The following is a 20,392-nucleotide window of genomic DNA, read 5'->3' as shown; positions in this document are numbered from 1 at the left end:
CTTAACTCCCCCGCGCCGCAAGGTAACCGCCCCGCCGCCTGCGCTACCGAGGATGGCCCCGAGCGGCCGTTAGCAAAGGCCGCCCGGGTCCTGCCCTCAGGCCGCGGCAGCTCACTGAGCCGAGCCGAGCCGCCCCCCCCCCTCCCCCGGCACCGCCGCCCCGGCAGCGAGCGGGAGAACCGAGGCGGCAGCCCCCTACCGAGCCGCTCCCCCCCTCCCCCGGGAACCTGCCCGGGGAGCGCCGCGCCGCTCGCCTGAGGGGAAAGTTTGGCGGGAAGCCCGTCCCCTCAGAGCGGCCGCGCCGGCCACCAGCCCCTGCCGCCCCGGCGGGCAGGGCCCCGGGCAGCGGCCGCGGTGGGAGGGGGGGGGGGGGGGGGGGGCTGATGGCGGCGGCGGCGCAGGGTTGCGGGCGAGGGGCGGGGCGGAGAGCCCCTGTGGCTGCCATGGCCGCCTCCCCCTCCCGCAGCCTCCCTTAAATACTATGGGGCGACAGTAGCTGCGGCGGGCGCCGTTACCGAGCGCACCATGCGGGCTGTCGTCGCCTTGGCCGCGGCGCTGGGCAGCCTGCTGCTCGGCGGCTGCCTCCTGCGCCTGGGCGGCCAGCAGCCCCTCCGCGCCAGGTAGGGCGGACGGCGGCGGGGGGGGGGGGGGGGGGCCTCGCCCGCTGCGGTGGGGCTGCGGGGCGGGAGTGCCTGGAGCCGGCTGGGGAAGCAGGAGCGGGACGTGGCGAGCCCCCCTCCGCCGGGAGAGGGGCGCGGCGGCCCCCCCGGCGCAGTCTGGGCTCGGCTGGGCTCGGCTCGGCTCCGTTGTTCGCGGCGTGCCAACGATTCGTGGGGAGGAGACCGGCGCCGCTCACGCTTGGTGATGCTTAACCGCTGGTTCTGACAACTTTGTTTTCCCGTCTTGCTTGCCAGGGGCTGGGAGGAGGACGCGGGAGTAGCTACTGTCACGCCGAAAGTGGTGCGAGCCCTCAGGTCCCCCCTAACGCCCCTTCCTCAGACCGAGAACAGGTACGGGCTGCCCGCCTTCGCGGACGGGTCGTGTGGGTCCGTGTGGAAGGGGCTAGAGAGGCAGAAATTTGCCTTCGCTCCCATTCATTCTTCCTTTTGTTTTGGCAGCTTAATCAGAGCGAGCGTTGGAGACTCACTAGACGGAGAAAATGGAAATTCACTTTAACTGTAATAAATTGTTTGTTCATAGGCCCTCTTAGTGACAGCTGTCACGCTACCGTTAGTTTTGAGCCCAATAAAATGTTGCGTATAGCAGTTTTGTTAATGTACAATGCATAAAGTCCTTGCTGAATGGCATGTTCCAGGTATCTTTTATTCTTCTTTCCAGGAGGGTGGAGCAGGAGCTGGGTTGTATTGTTACCGGTTTTGTAATGTGTATTTAGTTAAAAATACAGATTTCTCCTTTAAAATCCATAGGATGAAGGCAAGACATATGAAGCCTTTTTCATGTTGTGTAGCATCTTACTTCGTGGTAGCCCTTTTGCTTGATCCAGTGTTTTGATCTTCTAGATTAGTGTAGATCTTTGCTTTACAGCCTGTTATTTCATACTGTGAAGTTTAATATGAAAATAGTTGGTAAAATTAGCTGTGAAACAAGTCGTGTCTTATGTGCAGGCTTCAGTATTAACGATTGTGTTTTCACGCTCTTGAGTCTTCTTCACATGCTGTAGGAAAACTAATGGTGCAGAAGAGGGTGGTGTAATCCACACATGAGATACTACTATGTAAGAAGTAGTTTGCAAATATTTTTGCTATTCTCTTTTACGTTATATGGCCTCATTAACACTGCAGTTCCAATGATTATTACATGTTAATATATATTATGGTTCAAAACACATGATAAAAATTAGAACGTGGGAATTTGGTCTTTAATGGGAACTGTGATGTCCCGGTTATATTGAAGTCCACGGTGACAATGCAGTTAACCTTACTGAGGCCGCCATCTCACCCAATCTAACTGAATTTGAGGTTGAAACAACATATGCTTTTCCTAAGTGAATGCAAGTGACGTTAGTCATCGTAACCATTGCAGTATACCCTAACAGTAGGTTTCTTACATGTTTCTGATGAGAGAACCTTGCGCTCCCTGTCTCAAAATTTAGAACTTTCACAAGCTGTAAGTTTATAACATCTTTCAAAATTAGAGTGAAACAAAATGAACAGGAACATTTGCAGAGTTCTAACTGCTGTTACACGCTTCTAGCCTGCTTCTCTTTCCTGTGCTCATTTTTTCCCTTTCTGCCTTTTTTTCCTTCTTTTCCGCTCCTTACAATTTATTGGTTTTGCGGTACGTACTCTGTTCTGCTTTGGTTTTGTAACTGTCAGTACATTCTCCACTCTGTTTTATGTTATGTCTGTGGTTCCCTCCTGCCCCGTCTTCTCATACTCTTCCTTTTCCCTGCTAGTTTCTGAGCTGCAGTCTCCTTCCACTCAGCTCTGTGTGCTAAAACATGGAGTCAAATTGACTAGAAATGCTGCCAGAGAGCACTTCAGAGAACAGAAGTCTAGCTACTTCCCATCTGCTGTTAGTATGCTCACAGCTGGGGCAAAGAAGGTGGAAGCAGCACGTACCAAAGAACACATAGCAAAATCCATGGCATGTATGGGTCAGTTTTTAAACTCTGTAATAAGGCAAGTGAGCATGAGATTTTAAATACATGTTTTTCCTTAATCTACTTGGAGGATTTTGGCACCAATTTGGAGCTAGTTTTGATCAACCTGAAATTTTATTTCTTCATGACTAAGTGACTGCAGAAGTGTGACAAGTAAATTATTCATCAAAGAAAGTTTCATTTCACTCTAGCTCCCATAACCGTAGCATCTTTGGAGGGATGGCTTGGTGGCTGAATTTAGGAGAGGATGTTCTTTCTCACCTGAGTGACTACACTCAGTAAGCTGGCCTGACAGGAGTTTGTGGTGCATGTTTGGCATATGAGGAAGGAGAGAGGGCTGCTGGACTGACCAGGAGCTGTTACTTAATCCAGAGAGCAGCTGGACTGGGCGGGGAGCCATGCTGGAGGGGTTTGATCCAGGCAGCAGCTGGACTGGGCCTGGCTGAGGGCCATGCTGGAGAGATTTGATCCAGAGAGCATCTGGACTCATTCAGGAGATTCAGACCAATCCCTCAGTGATGGAGATGGATGGTCTGGTCAATAGGAATTAGATTCCAGTTTGCAGTGGGTTTATGCTGCAGTAGCCATGAGTATAGCAGAAGGACAGAACAGTCCCTCATTAAAATAGATTGTACAGGGGTTAGTGGATTTTAGGCTACGTTAGTATGTTGATGCATAAAACTAGGAACAATCTATTGGTGCAGACTTCCTGAAGTATGGTTCTCCTGAAGTACCCTGACAGTTTGAATAGCATTGCTGTGTTGCTAACAGCAATGTCCTTTCCTGCATAAGAGTGAGAGGATGTGCACGGATGTTAGGTTCAAGTCTGATCTCTTCATCAGTTTCACGCATTTTTCTGCAGAGCAAAGATTTTTCTCACCAACTTTGGTGGGAGGATCCAGGAAAGGAAAAAGAAAAAAAACCTGGGCACTATGCTTTTTGAACTCTAAGTATAAGTAAGCTAGACAATCTTCAGAACTGCAAGCTAATCTTTCTTCTTATCATGGTTTACTTTGCTGTTGGAGGCATATTTGTAACCACACATCTCCTGAAGAATCTCTAAGGCGCTATTATTCTGTTGCCTTGCAATTTGAAAGCTAATCTGCTCTTTTACTTTGAGTAATTCTTTTAAAAGGATGAAACTGAAGGATGAAAGGATGAAAAGCAGGGGATTGATTCAGACTGTCGTAGATATTTAGGCAGCTATTATGCACAGCAGTGTTTAGTTAGATGGTGACCAGGCACCTAAAGTTCTCTGAAGATCTGTGTCTTAGTAAATAACCTTGAAGATGCAGTTTGTCTTTTACAGGACACTTCTTACCACTTTTTCTTGTTAAGTACTACATAACTCGAAAGATGTGACTGCCTCTACAGTGTGACTTCCAGTTTTTCTCTTGGGTTTATTTCGTAGCCTACTGTGCCTGTTAGTAGGGTTTCTTACTTTAAAAAAAAAAAAGGCCATTGTTAGTAAGATTTCTCTGGTAGTCCCCACATTTATTTGTGGAACTGGTATCATATACACTGCAATACTATGTTTCTCTGGCAAATCCTCATGCCTATGCCTCATACCATCCTCTCAGTTTTTAAGCTGTAACTGCAAGTACAGCTTAAAATTGCTTAAACCAAGAGTACAACCAAAAGAAGTAGTCTTGCACTTGTCCCACCTTTAGACACTTGGCCCTCCCTCCCTCCCCATGTTTGTGCTGGCATGTTTGTATAGTCACAGCATTAATAGCAAAATAGAGGGTTCGGTACTGCTAGTGCTTAACAGGCAAAGGTGACATAATAAGAGGAGCTAGGTAGTCTTTTTGTTGTTATGAGGCCCAGGGTGTGCAATGTTAAGCTTGGGCAGAAATTCTAGCTCCTTTTGTACTGCCCAGGAATATATGGCAGATAAAGAATGCCAGCTCCTACAAGGGAAGTGAAAATAGTTTTCTCGAGCACTATTTATATATACTTTGTATACAAGTAATAACAAGGCAGCAGTTCCCTGAAGAACTGACCACCACTACTCTGTTATTCTGTTTGTGTTGCCAATTTCAAGGCATTCACTTACTGTTTCCCTATCTTACTCTCTGTCCTTGCAGGTCCAAGGCAAGCACAGTGTAGAGACTGTTGGGGTAATTGAACAGTGAGAGGAAGTGATTGAGGAGCTATGAGTAAACAAGTTAGTATTAATACAGTGTTCCATAGTGTTGGTTTCTCCAATTCCTCTCTCAGTAGCAGGTCTTTATGCAGGCCTGGGGAATAAACAACTATACCTAATTAACTGTGCTACAGAGACCTGTACATTCTGTCTTCTGTCAAGATACTGCATTCTGGCAGGCAGCAGGGGAAGAAGAGACAGGTTATTACCACAATCATGAACAGTAGCTTAGTATATTGCACAAATAATTTGTTACAGTTTAGATAGTCAGCACTGGTGGCCACTTCACTAATTTTACTGCTCTCTTAGTATTTTTTCCCTTCATTCCCAAGTGATGCATGCAGACATATTTTAGGAGCACATTTCTAACACATGCCTCATGTATTAGTTCTGTCTAAATGAATAGGTGTTCAGTTGAAAGCTGCTGCCAGGACACATTTATGTTCTGACAGTGGTGAAAGGTTTCCCAGCCTCTTTCTGTTTACTTGATTGAAGTGAAACTGCTCTGTCATTCTGTCTGTTGTGTACTATTGTAACATCATTTTAGTGTAAGTACCTTATTCTTTTCACTTTACCCACCATGAGACTCTGAATGTTGCTTGTCATGTTCCCTGTCATGTGGTTTATGGATTTTATAAATAAAATTATCTGATGTTATGTATACCTGCACTGGAAGGTCCTCCAAATAATTTCAAAATGCAGCTTGTCTCAAAGACCTGATTTAGCATTCGTTAGATAAGCAAAACCTCCATGGGAACTTGAACAAGGATAGTAGGATCAGTCTCTTTCACAGTTACTGTGATTAATGTTACAAGACAAATTCTTACTCCTATGGTTTGATAAAGCCATTTTTATAGTCCATTTCACCAAGCATTTAAATTGTGTATTGCCTTATTAATCAAGGTGTTGTGAACCTCAAAACCGTCACTATGTTCTTATCATCTGATTAATTTGAAATAGTGTCAAAGATGGCACTTAAGAGCACCCTTCCTAGGGAAGTATGGATTACCGGTTTTTAATAGTATTCAACTAATAGACTATGAGATTTAAATATAAATTAGTCTCTTCAAGGGAGAGATTAAGACAGAAGGTATTCACAATCTGGATAGTGTTAGAAGGATATAAATGTGGAGTTTTGCATGCAGAAGTTACCCTTTTTAGCTGGAGATCCTCAGCTGGAACAGGGTTCAGAGGTCCTTGTGCTGCTTCAGGCAGACAAGAGCAGGAAGCCGTAGAAAAAGTGCAACAACTAGTTCTGCTGGGCACTGAGTGAATAAAGCCAATGAATGGGATTTTTCCTTATGTTGTGTGGACTTAACTCTTGCTGAATTTATTGGTGAAATTCTAGTTGCTTTCAGTGCTGCCAGACTGTCCAGTTCTTAACCCTTTTTGAAAATCTCACCCCACATTTTTTTAGTTGTTTCCAGCTGATTTTCTGGGAATTTTGGAAGATTGACCTGTCCTGGGCATATCTTTATGTTATAATATAATTCACAGCACTATATTTCTTTTTTCCATCTGCTTCCCCCCCCCCCCCCCATCCTTTTTTCATCCTTCTTATGTCCATCCATTTTCCTACTCTGATAACTGTTTGAGGTTGAGTTTGGTTTTGTTTTTAAAGGGCTTCCCTTTTCTTTCCCTCCCTGTATCACTGCTCCCTCAGAACCCCATGTTAACTGAGGTACCTGTCTGTCCGGTGATTCCCTGCACTAAGACTCCCTATAGTCTCAGGACTGAATGCTACAGGTGCGGCAAAAGGGACTGTGGACTTCCCATATATTTTTTTCTATTTCTTATTCTAACGATGGGTGCAATCCTTGTTTTAAAGAATTTTACAGTTTAAAGAATTGCTGTCTTCCTGAGAGCAAGATGTAGAATAACACCGTGGTGATAAATACGGCACATAGTCTTAATCTACTGTGGATTTATTAAAGTACAGATGGTGTACTTTCTGAGTTCCTAGAATTACCATAGGAAGTATGTGGTCCTCAAGCCATTTGTATATGATTTAAAAAAAACACCTGTTTTTCAGATTTAGGCCAGTGAGGTTAGTTTTGAAACATCTCAACCCTAAAGGAAATGCAGCAGGAATTTCCCTATTTCATCAGGTTTATGAGTTCAAGCCAACAGGACATAACATGGTTTCCACTTCAAGTTCTCATCTAGCTTAAGAGTTTGCAAATTTAGTTGAGTGTAGCCTGATATCTGCATTGTTAGGCATGTTATCAGATTTCATTGCAGGAGTTCTAGTGCAGTTCTAAGCATTGAACGAAGACTGTCATCCACTAGGTCAGGTAAATTCCTTTAGTGATAAATGTTGCCTAGCATAATTGTCCTAAGTGATGAGAAATCTAATCTGAGTCTGATGTCTGCACAACTCTGCAATGAATAATGCAGTAGAAGTCTGGACTGCCCCTTGCACACCCCTCTTATCTGAATGCAAAAATCTTTCACTCATGTGAAGCAGAGGCCTCTCTGACAGTGAAACAGAAATTCAGAAATTTAACTTTTACTAAAACGAGTCATTGTTTTGCATGTCTTGTTTTATTTTTGTATCTTTTTGCACCATATAAAAAGCATTGAGTAAATTTTGTGTGGAAAAAGCCACAGAAGAAGCACTTTGGTGATCTGTCTTATGCCTGCATTATATAGATAAAGAATTTGCATTAAAATTTGTGTCTGGCTTTCCCCACAGCTGTGCCATTTTCCCCAATCTTTACATGTGTCATGGAAAGGGAAGGAAAGACTCCTTGTTCCTTTTTTCTCCCCTTGATGGCTGTAACAGTGATTGTCAGGATTTAATGACAAAATAGAACAGGCATTTATTTTGCTCATTCTTTTTTATCTGACTTCTTCCTTTTTGAATTTTTCAAGTCTTGAAAATGTGTGCATAAAAAGCAATTACGTATTAAAAAATGAGGCAACTTGCTTCAGTTGATCTTAGTGCTATGAATCTAAAAAGACTAAAAGTCTGTTGAGTAAAGCTTGTATTTGGTTGAGAGAATATTTATTCACTGCCCTGCTGATCTCAGAACATAAATTAATAGGAAGCCGTAAGGACCTTGTAAAGATTCTCTGCACACAGTTGAAAACAACTTGTGAAAGAATGTTGGTTCCCTGACAATGCCTGCAAACGCACCTCGCAGTGAGCTGATCAAACCTAAAACCGCCTGCCTTGACTTGGTCTTCCTGGCAGGCTTCATGTGTTAAAGAAGTTCTCCTCTGTGGCTCAGAAGGGCTGGGGCTGCTTCTCAAATCAGCATCCAGCGTCTTGATTTTTAGCTGTAATGGAAGACTTATTTGCAGCAGTAACATGCATGATATCAATAGGTCTTTTTTTAAGGTGCTGTTTATGCAGCTAAGCTGTGTCTGTTTCTCTTACTATAAGCTGCAGCTGCAGAAGAATTATTTGAGCTTACTGAGTTAAAGAAGCAAGAGAGAGGAAACATGATTTACTGCTAACTAAATTTGCTTGGGAACTGATGTTGGGTTCTTTTGTGAAAGGACCCACCTGGTTCTTCAGTGTAGACAAAACCATTCAGACCAAGCTGCCACAAACCTGTGTGTGTAAATGTTGTAGGCAGAATGTTTGCTGGCACTTACTATGTAAGTTGTGCTGAGGTATTTGCTCTGAACTGTGTGCTCTGAGAGCTGTCTGTGCTCACGTTTGTATGTCGCTCCTTAAAAAAGAATTTGGTAAGGAGCTGTATGCAAAATCAGCCAAGGAGCTCTCAGTAGGTAGTGCCAGCTGTTACTATCTATTAAAGTCACCACAGAACTGAAAGGACAGAGGTTTATGTTGTGTTGTCCTACCATTGCCCTCAACCAGGGGAATGCAGACTGCATACTTTCTTGGGGGCACTGAGTGTATACTGGGAGGAAGTTCCTGATGGTGGAAAGAAAGGGAGAGAGCTGATCTCTCTCCTCTGCAGCCTACATCCTGGGTGAGTTGCTCCTATGCAGTGACTGATTCACTAGAAAATTGATGGGCAATGGAAAGAGAAGGAAAGGCACTTTGTTCCTTTTCCTCCCATCATAGCTATGAACATGCCAATCAGTTCAGTGGCAAAATAAACAAGCATTTATTCTGCTCTTTCTTCTTCAGTCAGTCGTCTTCTCATTTGAATTAAGTTTTTAGTTGTTTAAGAAGAGAAGGCTCAGGGGAGACCTTATCAATATCTGAAGGGAGGGTGCAAAGAGGATGGAGCCCAGTTCTTCTTAGTGGTGCCCAGTGACAGGACCAGAGGCAATGGGCACAAACTGAAACACAGGAGGTTTTCTTTGAACATCAGGAAACACTTTTTCACTGTGAGGGTGATTGAGCACTTAGATGGTTGTCCAGGGAGGTTGTGGAGTCTTCACCCTTGGAGATATTCAAAAGCCATCTGAACGCAGTCCTGGGCAACTGGCTGTGGGTGGCCCTGCTTGAGCAGGAGGTGGAGCAGATGACCTCCAGAGGTGCCTTCCAACCTCAGCCACGCTGTGATTCCATGACTTGAAATGGTACCTTTTCCAAGTAAGATCTTCAAAATCAGCTTGTCAGAAATCTTGTTGCTAAGCGGTCTCCGTGTTTTAACAGGTGAAGGCAATGGAGTTTTGGTCCTTGTTGGTAAAAGGAATGATGGTTCAGAAGCAGAGTGCATTGTGTACAAAGCAGGAAGACCCTTTCTCTTTGAGTGCCTCTGTATAGAGATGGCTCAGTTGTTCTGTTTCTAAGAATAGCATGGGTTCTGTTCACTGCTGCAGCTCACACCCAGGGGTGAATGACACAGCATCTATGTCTTCTGTATTTCCAGTTCTGGTTTGGACAAGTAGGTTGCAGTGTCCAAGTGCTCCAGAAGTAGTGAATCACTGGAAAGAACCCAAAAGGAACAGGGCAGGGGGGAGAGGGGAAGATATCGAGGAGCAAGGAAAATAAAAATGCTGGAGAAAAAACCCTTCATGGTAAATGACAGCATGCACAGCAGAAGGTTGATGATGGAAGAGGGTGATTGTATGAGATTGAACCTAGATACAGGGTGAACTGAGGTGAATGGAATAAGACCTTGGTATCTCAGTCATTTACTAATTTACAGCTCAATCTTCTGCTGGGACTGCCAGAGCAAGAGGACCACACAGGAGCTTGGTGAAGATAAGACAACAGGAATTAAAGATCACTGTCTGGCACTTGCCTTGGTTCCTTTTACAAGTATTTATTCTCACTGTGTAAATAAAGAATAAACAAGGGAGGAAGTATTAAGCTCAAGTCAATAAGTTAAGGTCCAAGCAGAAAGATCCACTTCACCTGTGGTGTTTCCTGTACATATTATATTGGCTCTGAATATTGCACTTCATCAACAACTTTAGCAAATCACATTTGCTAAATATTTCACTGGTGAATATTTTAAATATCTTCAAACATAATGTTCAAGAGGCTTCCCATTTAATTTCTATTTTTTTAAATTACATTTTCTGATTACAGTGTAAAGCAGAAAATAAAATTCAGACTATGAAACAGGGTTACTTTAAAGAATCGAATATTTTATAGACACAAGCAGCAAACTCCCCTTTTATACAAGAGCTTCACAATAGAAGTCAATAAGATTTCTTTGGTAATGTTTTCAGCTAAATCAACAGTTATTAATCTTATTGTCATAGCAAAGTAAATGTGATGGCATTGTCAGAATATGTTCTCTCTTTTAAAGTGTGTTGTTTTCTTTCTCTTCCCACCCCCCCACCCCACCCCCCAACAGAACAACTGTTAATAAAAAAGGAATTTACCAGTTTGAACAGGCTTCAAAATGTAAGGCAATTCAGGACAACATTTTGTCATCATCTATCAAGAAGAAAAGGTAGGTGTTTTCTGTGCTTTCTGCTTTGTTTGTTTTAAATAGAAGGGTAAAAGATTGTCCTCTTTTACGTAATTCTCAATTATATTAATGTGGAGCTATACAACAGGAAACTGAAATTGTTCAACCAATGTTTGCCTGCATTTTGTCTTTCACGTGAATTAGATTTATTCAAGGTTGGATTTTATTTTTTTTATTTTCACAATATAAGTCAACAAGATTTCTCCTTGCCAGTTAGCAACATTTTGTTCCAAGATATTCACAAAAAAGTTGAACAGAATCTCTGAGGTATAATTTCATTCCTGAGCGTCTTTTTCCTGATTGGTGAAAACTCCTGCTATGAGCAACCTCAGTTAATGGATTCTTTTCAGCATATTCACTAGATTCAGTATGGAAATGTACTAGTATAAAAACTTACTAATGAATTGCACTCATTATAATAACTAGTTCGCAGGAAACTAATAATTCAATTTTAGATATATTGAAAAAACACCCCAAATTAATTTTGGGTTTCAACTTGCTGTTCTGCCTTTTCCTGACATGGAAAAAGAATCTTTGTTATCAGCCCTGCTCAAATTCTTTGCCACTTTCTAAAGTGAAAATGGGAGAAGCAGCCCGTTGCTTTTGACATGTAACATTTTGCCTATATGGATGCACCAATAAATAAAACATTGTAAATAAGAAAGGCTTCCCATTAGGACCAAGTTCCAGCTGAAAATTATGTGCCATGGTGTCTTTAAAATTGGAAGCTCCTCCGCCCCCCCCATTTGTGAAGAGAAGAAATGGAATGAGAAACAAAAGCTCCACTAAAAATAATTATGTGCCTTTCCCCATTCAAAGGACTGGAGAAGTCAAATTTTTCCTTAACACAGAAACAATGTTAAATCATGGTTTTGAAATGTCTCCTGTCTTTTTTGCCCCCTCCTCACTTTCTCATTGAGTTTTAAGATCTTTCACCTGTTTCTAAGTCACCATGTTCCCAGCATTCTGTCTTTACTCTTTTAATTCTTTCTTTTTTTTCTCCTCTATAACTTCTTCTCCCACCAATCTTCCACCTCATCAGCAACACTATCATTGAAGTTTTACTCTTTTCAAAGGTGGTAGACCACAATGTTACTGATGCACAGCTAGTAAGAACTGAAACAGAGACTGGCAAACAGAGGTCAAAGAATACAGTTGACTGAAAAATTGAGTGATTAACACCAAGAGAAGGATAACAAGTCACTGCATTGCCTCCAAAATCCAGTTATGGCAATATAAATGCTGTTCTTTATCCTGTGTGTTACGAAGCTGTGCAGGCTGCAGTAATACAGACATGCTTTTCATATCTAGAATGTTTTGGAGCTGAGCTTGTAGGAGAAACTTTAGGAAGTGCAAGACCTTTATTCTGTGGCTAAAGAGAAAGGAGCTGCACCACTTAATGAGACAGAAGATGAATTGGGCAGGTAGGAGGAGAAACTGGTGCTTGGAACAAAGGAGCAAGGGATTGCTTTATGCCGTGAATATTGCAACTCACTGCCCTTCACTGAGAGGAGCTGCAGGGATCTTTGTTGCTTTTTGAAAGTGTGAGCCAGAGGCATGGTATATAAATGCTTTATATTGCAGTTCTAGGCTTTCGGGGACATTCTGGACACCTTTCCCTCTGAAGTTGGCAGAAAGGAGAAAAAAATTACTAGTTTAAAGCTTGTCAAATTATTTGATAGTAAAAATGCTATGTAAGTGGGATGTAATTATTATAGCAGGTATGTGCTGGTGGTGATAAAGAGTCTGAAATGCTGAGTTTTGCTGGCATTTTTCCATTTTTATTCTAGAGCAAGTCCTACGTGCTCTCCCCTGAGGGCTTTAAAAACCAATAGTTGTTTTGGTAGTATTAAAGTGTCCAAAAGCAGAAGGGATCATCCTTTTCTCTTGCATTTCCTGCCATTGTTTTTCTTTTTATTTGTTTCTTTCTTGAACATAAGCTGCCAGGTAGGAATATCTCCTTTTTTCACTCCTGCTGCCCAATTTTCCTTCTAATTCAAATAGCTTTTTTTTCAAGTAGGTGTTTAGTTTTAGCAAGTAACTAGTGGGCCTTCATCTGTCTCTCTGTTCTGACATTTTACCTGTTGTCTCCCTACTATCTCTCAACACTTCTGTCCTTGCTGTTGTCCTTTAGATATCTGCCAAAAATTAGAAGATACTTATACTTTGTCAATGCCTCAACTGTGCATAATAATTCCACCTTAGCCACTGCAGTTAATGTAGAAGGTCACTGCATACCTGACAAGTACTGTAGGCAAAAAATGACACCTTCCACGTGTTATTTGTCAGCAAGGCTCATGCAGTATAAGTCAGTTTCCTACAACAGCATGTTATTATAATGGTTGTGGTACAGGTGGCAGCCAAAAACAGGACAAACCATGTTTCATTCACTATTCTCAGCACTGTAATTATTGTCTTGTCCATGTATTTTTATAGTTAATTTAGCTGAGCTTTTTTTATCTTAATAATAAAACCCTTTTAGGATCAGTGAATATGTGCTGTAAGCACCTGGGTGCCAGTGGAAATATATATATTGTCCCAGCTCTTTAAAACGGAACAGTGGAGAAGAGGACTGTCTGGGTTACAGGAGAGCCATGAAATGATATTCTGATGGCCTTCTGGACTGATTCCATTGGAGGAGTGAGTTCCCAAGGCTTCTTTAAAGCAGGAAATGCTAAAATAGGCTTTTTGAGAGGAAAACAAAGCTTTCTGGGCTGTAAACCCAGCTGCAGCAAATCCCAGAGCTTCACTTTGAGTCTTTAAAAAAATTAATCTGTGGGACTATTGTCTGTATTCAAGTAGAGTTTGTTTCATGGAAGCCTTGTATCGGTGCAAGCAGATGTGGCAGCTGCCTTGCAGAGCTGCTGGAGCCAGGAGCTCCTGTCCCCCAGGACATGCTGCTGGGATGTCTCCGCCGCTTGCGGTGCTGTGCCAGCGTTGGCAAAGATGAGTTCTGACAGTCCGTAGTGTATTTGTAAGTCACAAGAGGATGAAAACTGGATGCATAGGGCAAGCAGAGGTGTTGTCCTACCTTGTAAAGACCTGTAAGTGGTGGTTTTCTGGGTGATCTGGTGAGCTTAGATACCTCTGAGCAAGAGTGATTCCATCCAGTAGACAGCAGTGGAAAGGCAGCAATGTTCTTGCATTGTAATTGGTGTTTTTACCCTAAGTGCAGCTTCTGTTACATGTATAAGAAGGTCCTCACAGTTTCTGACAGTGAGTGCCTGTGTTTCTCATGGGGCCTCAGAACTAGCATTAATGGATGATGCTTCAATTTTTCTCCTTACCAAATGTTTCCCTGTAACTTGCTAATAATTTGTCAGTCTATGCAATTTCTTTCTGAGCTGATGGTAATTTTTCGTTTAATTTCTGACTCTGATCTTCATTCTTTCAATGTCTTTAGGCTAGAATTTGTTTTTTCTATATTTTTTTCTCCTGGATAAAGATAGCCTAAGTAACTCTTCATGCCCTGTTATCCTATTATTTTTTGGAGTTTTTCCATAAGTCCCAGCATCTAAGGGTTATTTATTGTTTAGCCTTAAGGAGTAAAACTAGATGAGTGATTCAATATCAGCATAGACTATTTTGGTCCTGTGCTTCTATCCCATCCTCCCTTTACACTCACTCCCTGTCCTGCCCTGTGCTGGTACTGACACTTGACTGACCCCATGATGAGCCAATTTAGGTAGCAGCTTCAGCAAGAAAGTAGTTCCTTTTTCTCTGGCTGCAGTTCCAAGGCTGCTAATACAACATACCAGCAGGCAGCTGCCAAAATAAGAAGGCCTTGTTCCCAGTTTCTCTGCTTCCATCACTCCTTGCTTATACTGGGTGTGGCATTTGTTGGAATCTTTCCTGATCTAGTTTAACACACTAAAGAAGAAGAAAATGCATATGCTTATTTTTTTCCTTCTGGGTTATTTTTTTGCCATGGCAGTAAATTATAAGTGGCCTATGAAGGCATTTGATAAGTGCAGAAGCTGGGAAGAACAAGACAGAAGTCAAATAAGTACCAGCAGTGGCACAAGAGAGAGGACAGATTTGGAGTTGGACTGGAAGGAGGGAGAATGTACTGCTCCAGGTCAGATCAGCTATAGCTGCAATGAAACTACTTTCACTCTTCTCCCAATTCTGCCCATGCATTCCTGCTCTCTTGAGTTGTGCAAGGGCTCAGTAAAATCGGTTTAGTCACAATCATCTAGTTCCTTTAAGAGTTTGCTAAGTCTGGAGAATTAAGATTGTATATGTTGTCACAAGTGCAAACTTGAGCCAGAGACTAGTTCTAATGCAATATTCCTCTTAAAAGTTTCAGTTCTTTTTCCACGTAGAAATGGGACATGATTTTACTCAGGGGTATATAAACAAGTTAACTTTAGCAGTTGCAGTACTTTTATGAAGCAAACAAAAAGTGGGATCTGTTTTTTCAAATGTTTACCATGAAGCTATGGTACTAAAAGCATGTTGAACACAGAGAGAGAAAGAAGCTTTTGGCTTGTTGACCTCTGCTGCTGCGAGCTGCCACAGCCTTTTTTATATTCCTTTTTATCAATTCTCATGCTCCATTTAAAAACAAGAGACATTTCTTGCCATCCCAACTCTTGTAAAACTGTTCAAAATACACACTTCTAAGTTCCAGCTAAAATAAACTCATGATCATTTGGTTTTGGGCCAATGCTAAGCCATTTTTGCTAAAATAATACAAGGTAGATATTTTCTGGAGACGTGAGTTTGTAGTCATGGCATCCATATCATCTCTTCTTCCCATTCCCCCAGCCCTCCTCATAAGTCAGAGTTAGTGTTTTTTTAAAAGCCCATATTAGGATCCAAGCACAAATGGGAGAAGTATTAACATTGAACCGGTAAGGGAAGAAATGTCTCCGTTCTTTTGACTTCCATGTTCTGAAGTATTTCACAGATGGACAAAATTAAATCTTTTGAAAGGGTTTAAAAGGAGCAGAAAGCTCTTTGGTTACATGTACCAATGTAACCAAAGTGCTAGTTGATGTAAAACAACAGATTGTTTTATTTAAGAGATAATTTGAAGGAAAACTTACCTCTGTAAATATTGGTCTGTGGTCTTAGCTGATTGAACTGAGCTTTGGGGACTTTATAAGGTAAATAAAAGAAAAGACCTAAGAAGTGTAATGTTTCATCTTGGCTTGCAAGAGTCACATTTCAAACATTTTTGTAGTTTAAAACACCAAATACAAGAGCTTTTTGTATTATTTTTGACTTTTGCACTTGAGGTGATTTCTAGTAACTTCAAGATATTTATGGTCAAATATTTAAGTTTGAAACCAGTGTACCTTTGAAAGTTTCTGAAAAGAAAAGTTCATTAGGACATCACTATTAGGAAGAGATGTTTAATAGGTCATGCTAATTAAATGAGGATAGTACTGCTACAAATTACAAAAATAAAATAGGTCATGGAGTTCTAAAAGCAATCTATTATATATGCACCATGCACATTATTATTAACACATGCATCATTTGAATGTTTTAGAGACTGTTTCTAAATATACATACGTATATATTCTAGTGTTTGATGTTATTGTCTTTTTTTAGATATTCAGAAGATTATTATCTTCACATAGTGACAAAACTGCAGAACTGCACCTGGATAAGGAGACCAGAAGAATCTACAAAGTTCAGGTAATTTTCATTGTCTCATTTAGAAAAACTGCTTACCCTCAATTTGTCTAACAAGCCATAAGTTTAAATCTTCCCTTTTGAAAAGATAATTTTGTATTACTTTTAGACTGCATTCATAGCTATACATTTCTATTAATCTTTTGATGCTGGGACTCCTCCTGTTTATTTGAATTCAACTGTGCAAACTGAGTAGGGTAAAAGAACTACACAAATGAAGTAATTTCACCTGTATCCACTATAATGAATAGTTAACTAACTTAAGTAGAATGTATTAAAATATTCCTGATGCAAAACCTACAGTATTAAAAAAAAAATAAATCACTAATGTAATTTTGTCCATCTGATCTGGCACTCATAAAAGACTGTGTAATGAAGCAGTGTATTTTTTTACCCCAAGACTATTGCTTCCGTTACAGAAGTGCCCAAGGCACTCATTAGGTTTGATGCTGCATGTCATGGCCCCTGAGCGTGTAAGCACGTGATTACATCTGTCCTTGTTCAGGATGGCACATAAGTACATGCTCAGTAGGGAGGGACAGTGATCCCTGAGAAGCTTCCACTCTCATTTGGAAATGCATCATGCTGGTTTTAGAGAACAGCTTCACTGTGCCAACCCTATTTTCTCCAGGGGAAAATACTGTCTTGAATTACATTATTACATGGATCAGAATTAAAGATTCTCTCATAATAATTAAAAATAAATAAACTGACATACCTTCCAACTCTTTGGAATTAACTAGCATTGAAAACTTAATATCTACATGCTCAGCATGATACCCTTGGAAGAAGTAGTTGGGGGGTGGGGGGAGGTAAAGCTTTTTGTGCAACATTGCTGTGTTTGCTGTGTATCATAACTGACTAATGTTTTTTCCCAAAGCTGAGGTAGAATACATAAAGTTAAGGTTTAAAAAACTTTCAATTAACTGAGGTAGGCTTTAGCTGTGCACAGAGATACCAGAGCATGATAAGAAGCTGTAGAAGCAGCCCAGTCTGTTTCAGAACAGGCAGATGTCTTATACAGAGTCTACAAGAGGTAAAGCTGCTCTCATCTGCTCATCACCCTGCTACATTTAGGCTTTTTGTTTTCCAACCTTATTTTAAAATTCTCTTCCTTCCGAATGGACCAGCCACCACTTACCAGCAATTTGCCACCTCTTCTGCTGTGCTAGGTGTATGAGTCAGTGGCAGAGTAACCACTCCTTGTTCCAGCTTCATTTATTGCTTCTGCAATCTCCCTTCCACTGGGCCAACTTCTACGTCTTCTAGGCCTATGGGAATCAAACAAGACACCATCTATCTCATCAGATGAGACTGTTGGACTTTAAGTACAAGATTCCTACTGTTCCTCTTGCTGTCTTTGCCTTCCAGCAAGGAGTGTGGGTCATAAGTAGCTAAGGTTTGTTATACAACCAATGATCAGACTGGAAAGATTCGAAAGTGGAAACTGTGGGGTGCACTAAACCACCTAGAAAATGTGGACTGTATGTACATTTGAGGTGAACTTACTAGCTTTAACTTAGCTCAAATACCAAGGGAAAAAAATCATTTGAAAGCCATGGTTCAGCACAGGCTGGATAAACTCTTGTTACCTAATCGACATTCAAGGGCTGCGCTGTTATGGTTTCATTGCTTTTTAATATCCAAACTAACTAGAGTATTAGCTAGTTCACATGTACACAACCCATGCTGCAATTCTGATGACAGTACTGTGTATTCTTCTGTCACTACGAAATCTGATCTGTTTTGATATCATCCAAAAATTCTGTTGATATGACCAAGGACTGGTACTTTGGTTTAGGGCATTGCAGATGATTATTTTACAAAAAATGTGTGCTTTTGCATAAGTATTTTCTTTCTTTTTCCATTCTCTCCAACTCCTCTTCTCTCTGTTGTTCTATGGAAATATGATATTAAAATTTTACAGTTGTCCTTGCTCCCAGACCATACTGGAGACTTTCAAGGCTCTTAGCAGTTGGTCAATAAAAGCTTTTAAAAAAAAAAAATTAAAATGAGGGAAAAACAAACTCAGTGTAAAATTTACTGACTAAATCTGTATACAGTCCATGCTTACAACAGTCCCAAACTTATTTATCAGACTGAAGCACAAGAGCTTTGAACTAGCTTTGCAAGGACACTCTAGCTGAGAAATGATGCATTGACAGACCTCTATGAGGAACAAAGCTGCTAGAAATGCGGTGAAATAAATGAATTAATAATCCTTTGGCAGTACATCTCTTCCTTTTTCTAACTTTGCCTAGTGTCAGTAATGCATAATAATCGTGTAATACAAATATTATTCAGTTCTAAAAATCTCATTAAGTAGGTAGATAAACACACCCATTTTGCAGAAGAGGAAATTAATCTCAGATGGGCTTTGCAGCAGGAATTGGGTAATACAGCTAGCCACCTTCAGGACAAGAGCTTGAAGCTGCCTGTGTCATATTATTCACCTGCCAGTGCCACCAGAAGTCTGCCTGCTGACTAGACTGCAGAGAAGCTGCTTGACATCTTTCCCTGTTTGCCCATCTGTTAAATGGGGTGAACACTTAACATGCTTTTCAGGTGTGGTGTCAATTGTATAACATCTCTTTATTATCCTGAAGTTCTGAAGAACAGGCATGCATATTTATAAGGGATTTAACGTCTTATGCTTCAGGGCATAAACTAACCTCTAATTAATAAGGTTCAAAAGTAGCTTCCCATGGGGTAGTGAATTTTTCAGAGAAGCTTTCTTGTGTTTTTCTTTACAGCTTTTGCTGTTGGCTACCGTCATACTGGTAGTGGAGTAAAGGAATATGTGTTCTGAGCCAGTAACTCTTATGTTCCTAGAAGACAGCACTGTGTGCCAATGAGTACACATCAATTCTCTTTGTAAGCTGCACTCCCAGCAGATCCAGTCCAAATAAAAGAATATGAATTAGAAGTGCAATGCAGGAAAGAAATACTTGTGTTTGTATTTGGCAAAAGGGTTACAGCTGACAGCCATGCATGGCACAAACCACCGTATTTTTGCCAACCCATTGTACAAAAAGCAGAATGCAGGATTCCAGGCTGGCCCCCTACTTCCTAGCTCAGCTTTGCCATCCAGCTGTGCAAACTGTGTCCATTTGTTGTCGGAGAACTGCCCTTTTCCTTTTCCAGATGGCTTCCTCTAAAGCTGCTCTGCTCTGCAGGCTCCCATGCGCTTGGCTAGATTGCTGTCTGGCAGTGGTCAGAGGTTCTTGACAGCTACGTGATGTATACCCATGCGTTTCTCAAAATCAAGAAGAATCATGAGGCAAGTACAAGCCATGATGTTCTCTTTAATTCCTCCCATATCTACAGTCACTCTTCTCCGGCAGATTTTTGTCCAGCCTCTGTTGGGGAACCAGTCTCCTGGCCCTTCACTTATTTCAGTACCTGTAATGCTGACATCAGCTCTGTGAGATTCAGGCTGCCCTCAGAGGAGCAAGTGCAAGCACTTGGTTCATTACTCTTGCAATCTAGTTCAGATTTGTTGTGCCCCACAGTAGTGTTTATCAGCCATTGCTAAAGAGGTTTTATCTACCTTCACAACAGAAGCTAGCAAAGGGGATGTACCTATACCAGAAGTGGTGTAAATGACATCCTACTAACAGTGATTTAGGGAAGGTCTTCTCCAATGTTTACTGCTACTGACATATAGTAAACTATTAAGTTTTTTTTTTCTTAAGACCTTTCCTTTATGAAATTCAGCTCTGCTTCTCTTCTTTTTTTATCTCTCTTGTTCTTTATGGCTCTACAATCATCTAGCATCTCCACATTATCCCTTTGTTTCTAAGCCCATCTTCACTTTTCAGATTTACATCAGCTCTAACTTGTTTTAGACAAAGCAAGTCCTCAGATTTCTTGGTTATAAGAGAGGATTGATAGAAACCTGGAAAGGGAGGGGAAATAATCTTGCAGCTGCCTGGAAGCATCATTCTTAAAGCTCCAGAAAAAAGCTGTGCTGGGTAGCTTCCTCAGCAAAGGCTCTTCTAGCTACAGTCAGTAGAGTCTCAGGTTCCCTAGGTAACCTGAATATTAATTATTATATTAGTATTCTTCAAAGGTTTTCCACTTAAAAGAAATGTTTCATTAGTACAACAAATTACAGAGCCCAATTGG

General features: G+C 41.3%; 1 protein-coding gene across 1 annotated transcript in view; it reads left to right on the top strand.

Moving 5' to 3' along the window:
- The first annotated feature begins 391 nt into the window (after positions 1-391).
- ST8SIA6 (ST8 alpha-N-acetyl-neuraminide alpha-2,8-sialyltransferase 6) overlaps positions 392-20,392 on the top strand; it is a 47,738-nt gene continuing 27,737 nt past the window's right edge. The window contains exons 1-4 of the mRNA XM_049798683.1: positions 392-620; positions 915-1,010; positions 10,502-10,600; positions 16,181-16,267. Of these exons, the coding sequence (XP_049654640.1) occupies positions 526-620; positions 915-1,010; positions 10,502-10,600; positions 16,181-16,267 (377 nt within the window). The 5' untranslated portion in view covers positions 392-525. The remainder of the gene's footprint in view (positions 621-914; positions 1,011-10,501; positions 10,601-16,180; positions 16,268-20,392) is intronic.

The sequence above is a fragment of the Accipiter gentilis genome, chromosome 4, assembly GCF_929443795.1.
Source record: "Accipiter gentilis chromosome 4, bAccGen1.1, whole genome shotgun sequence".
In the NCBI taxonomy this organism is placed as follows: Eukaryota; Metazoa; Chordata; class Aves; order Accipitriformes; family Accipitridae; genus Astur; species Astur gentilis.
Note: the sequence above shows the minus strand (reverse complement) of the source record. Positions and strands in the feature narration are given on the sequence as shown.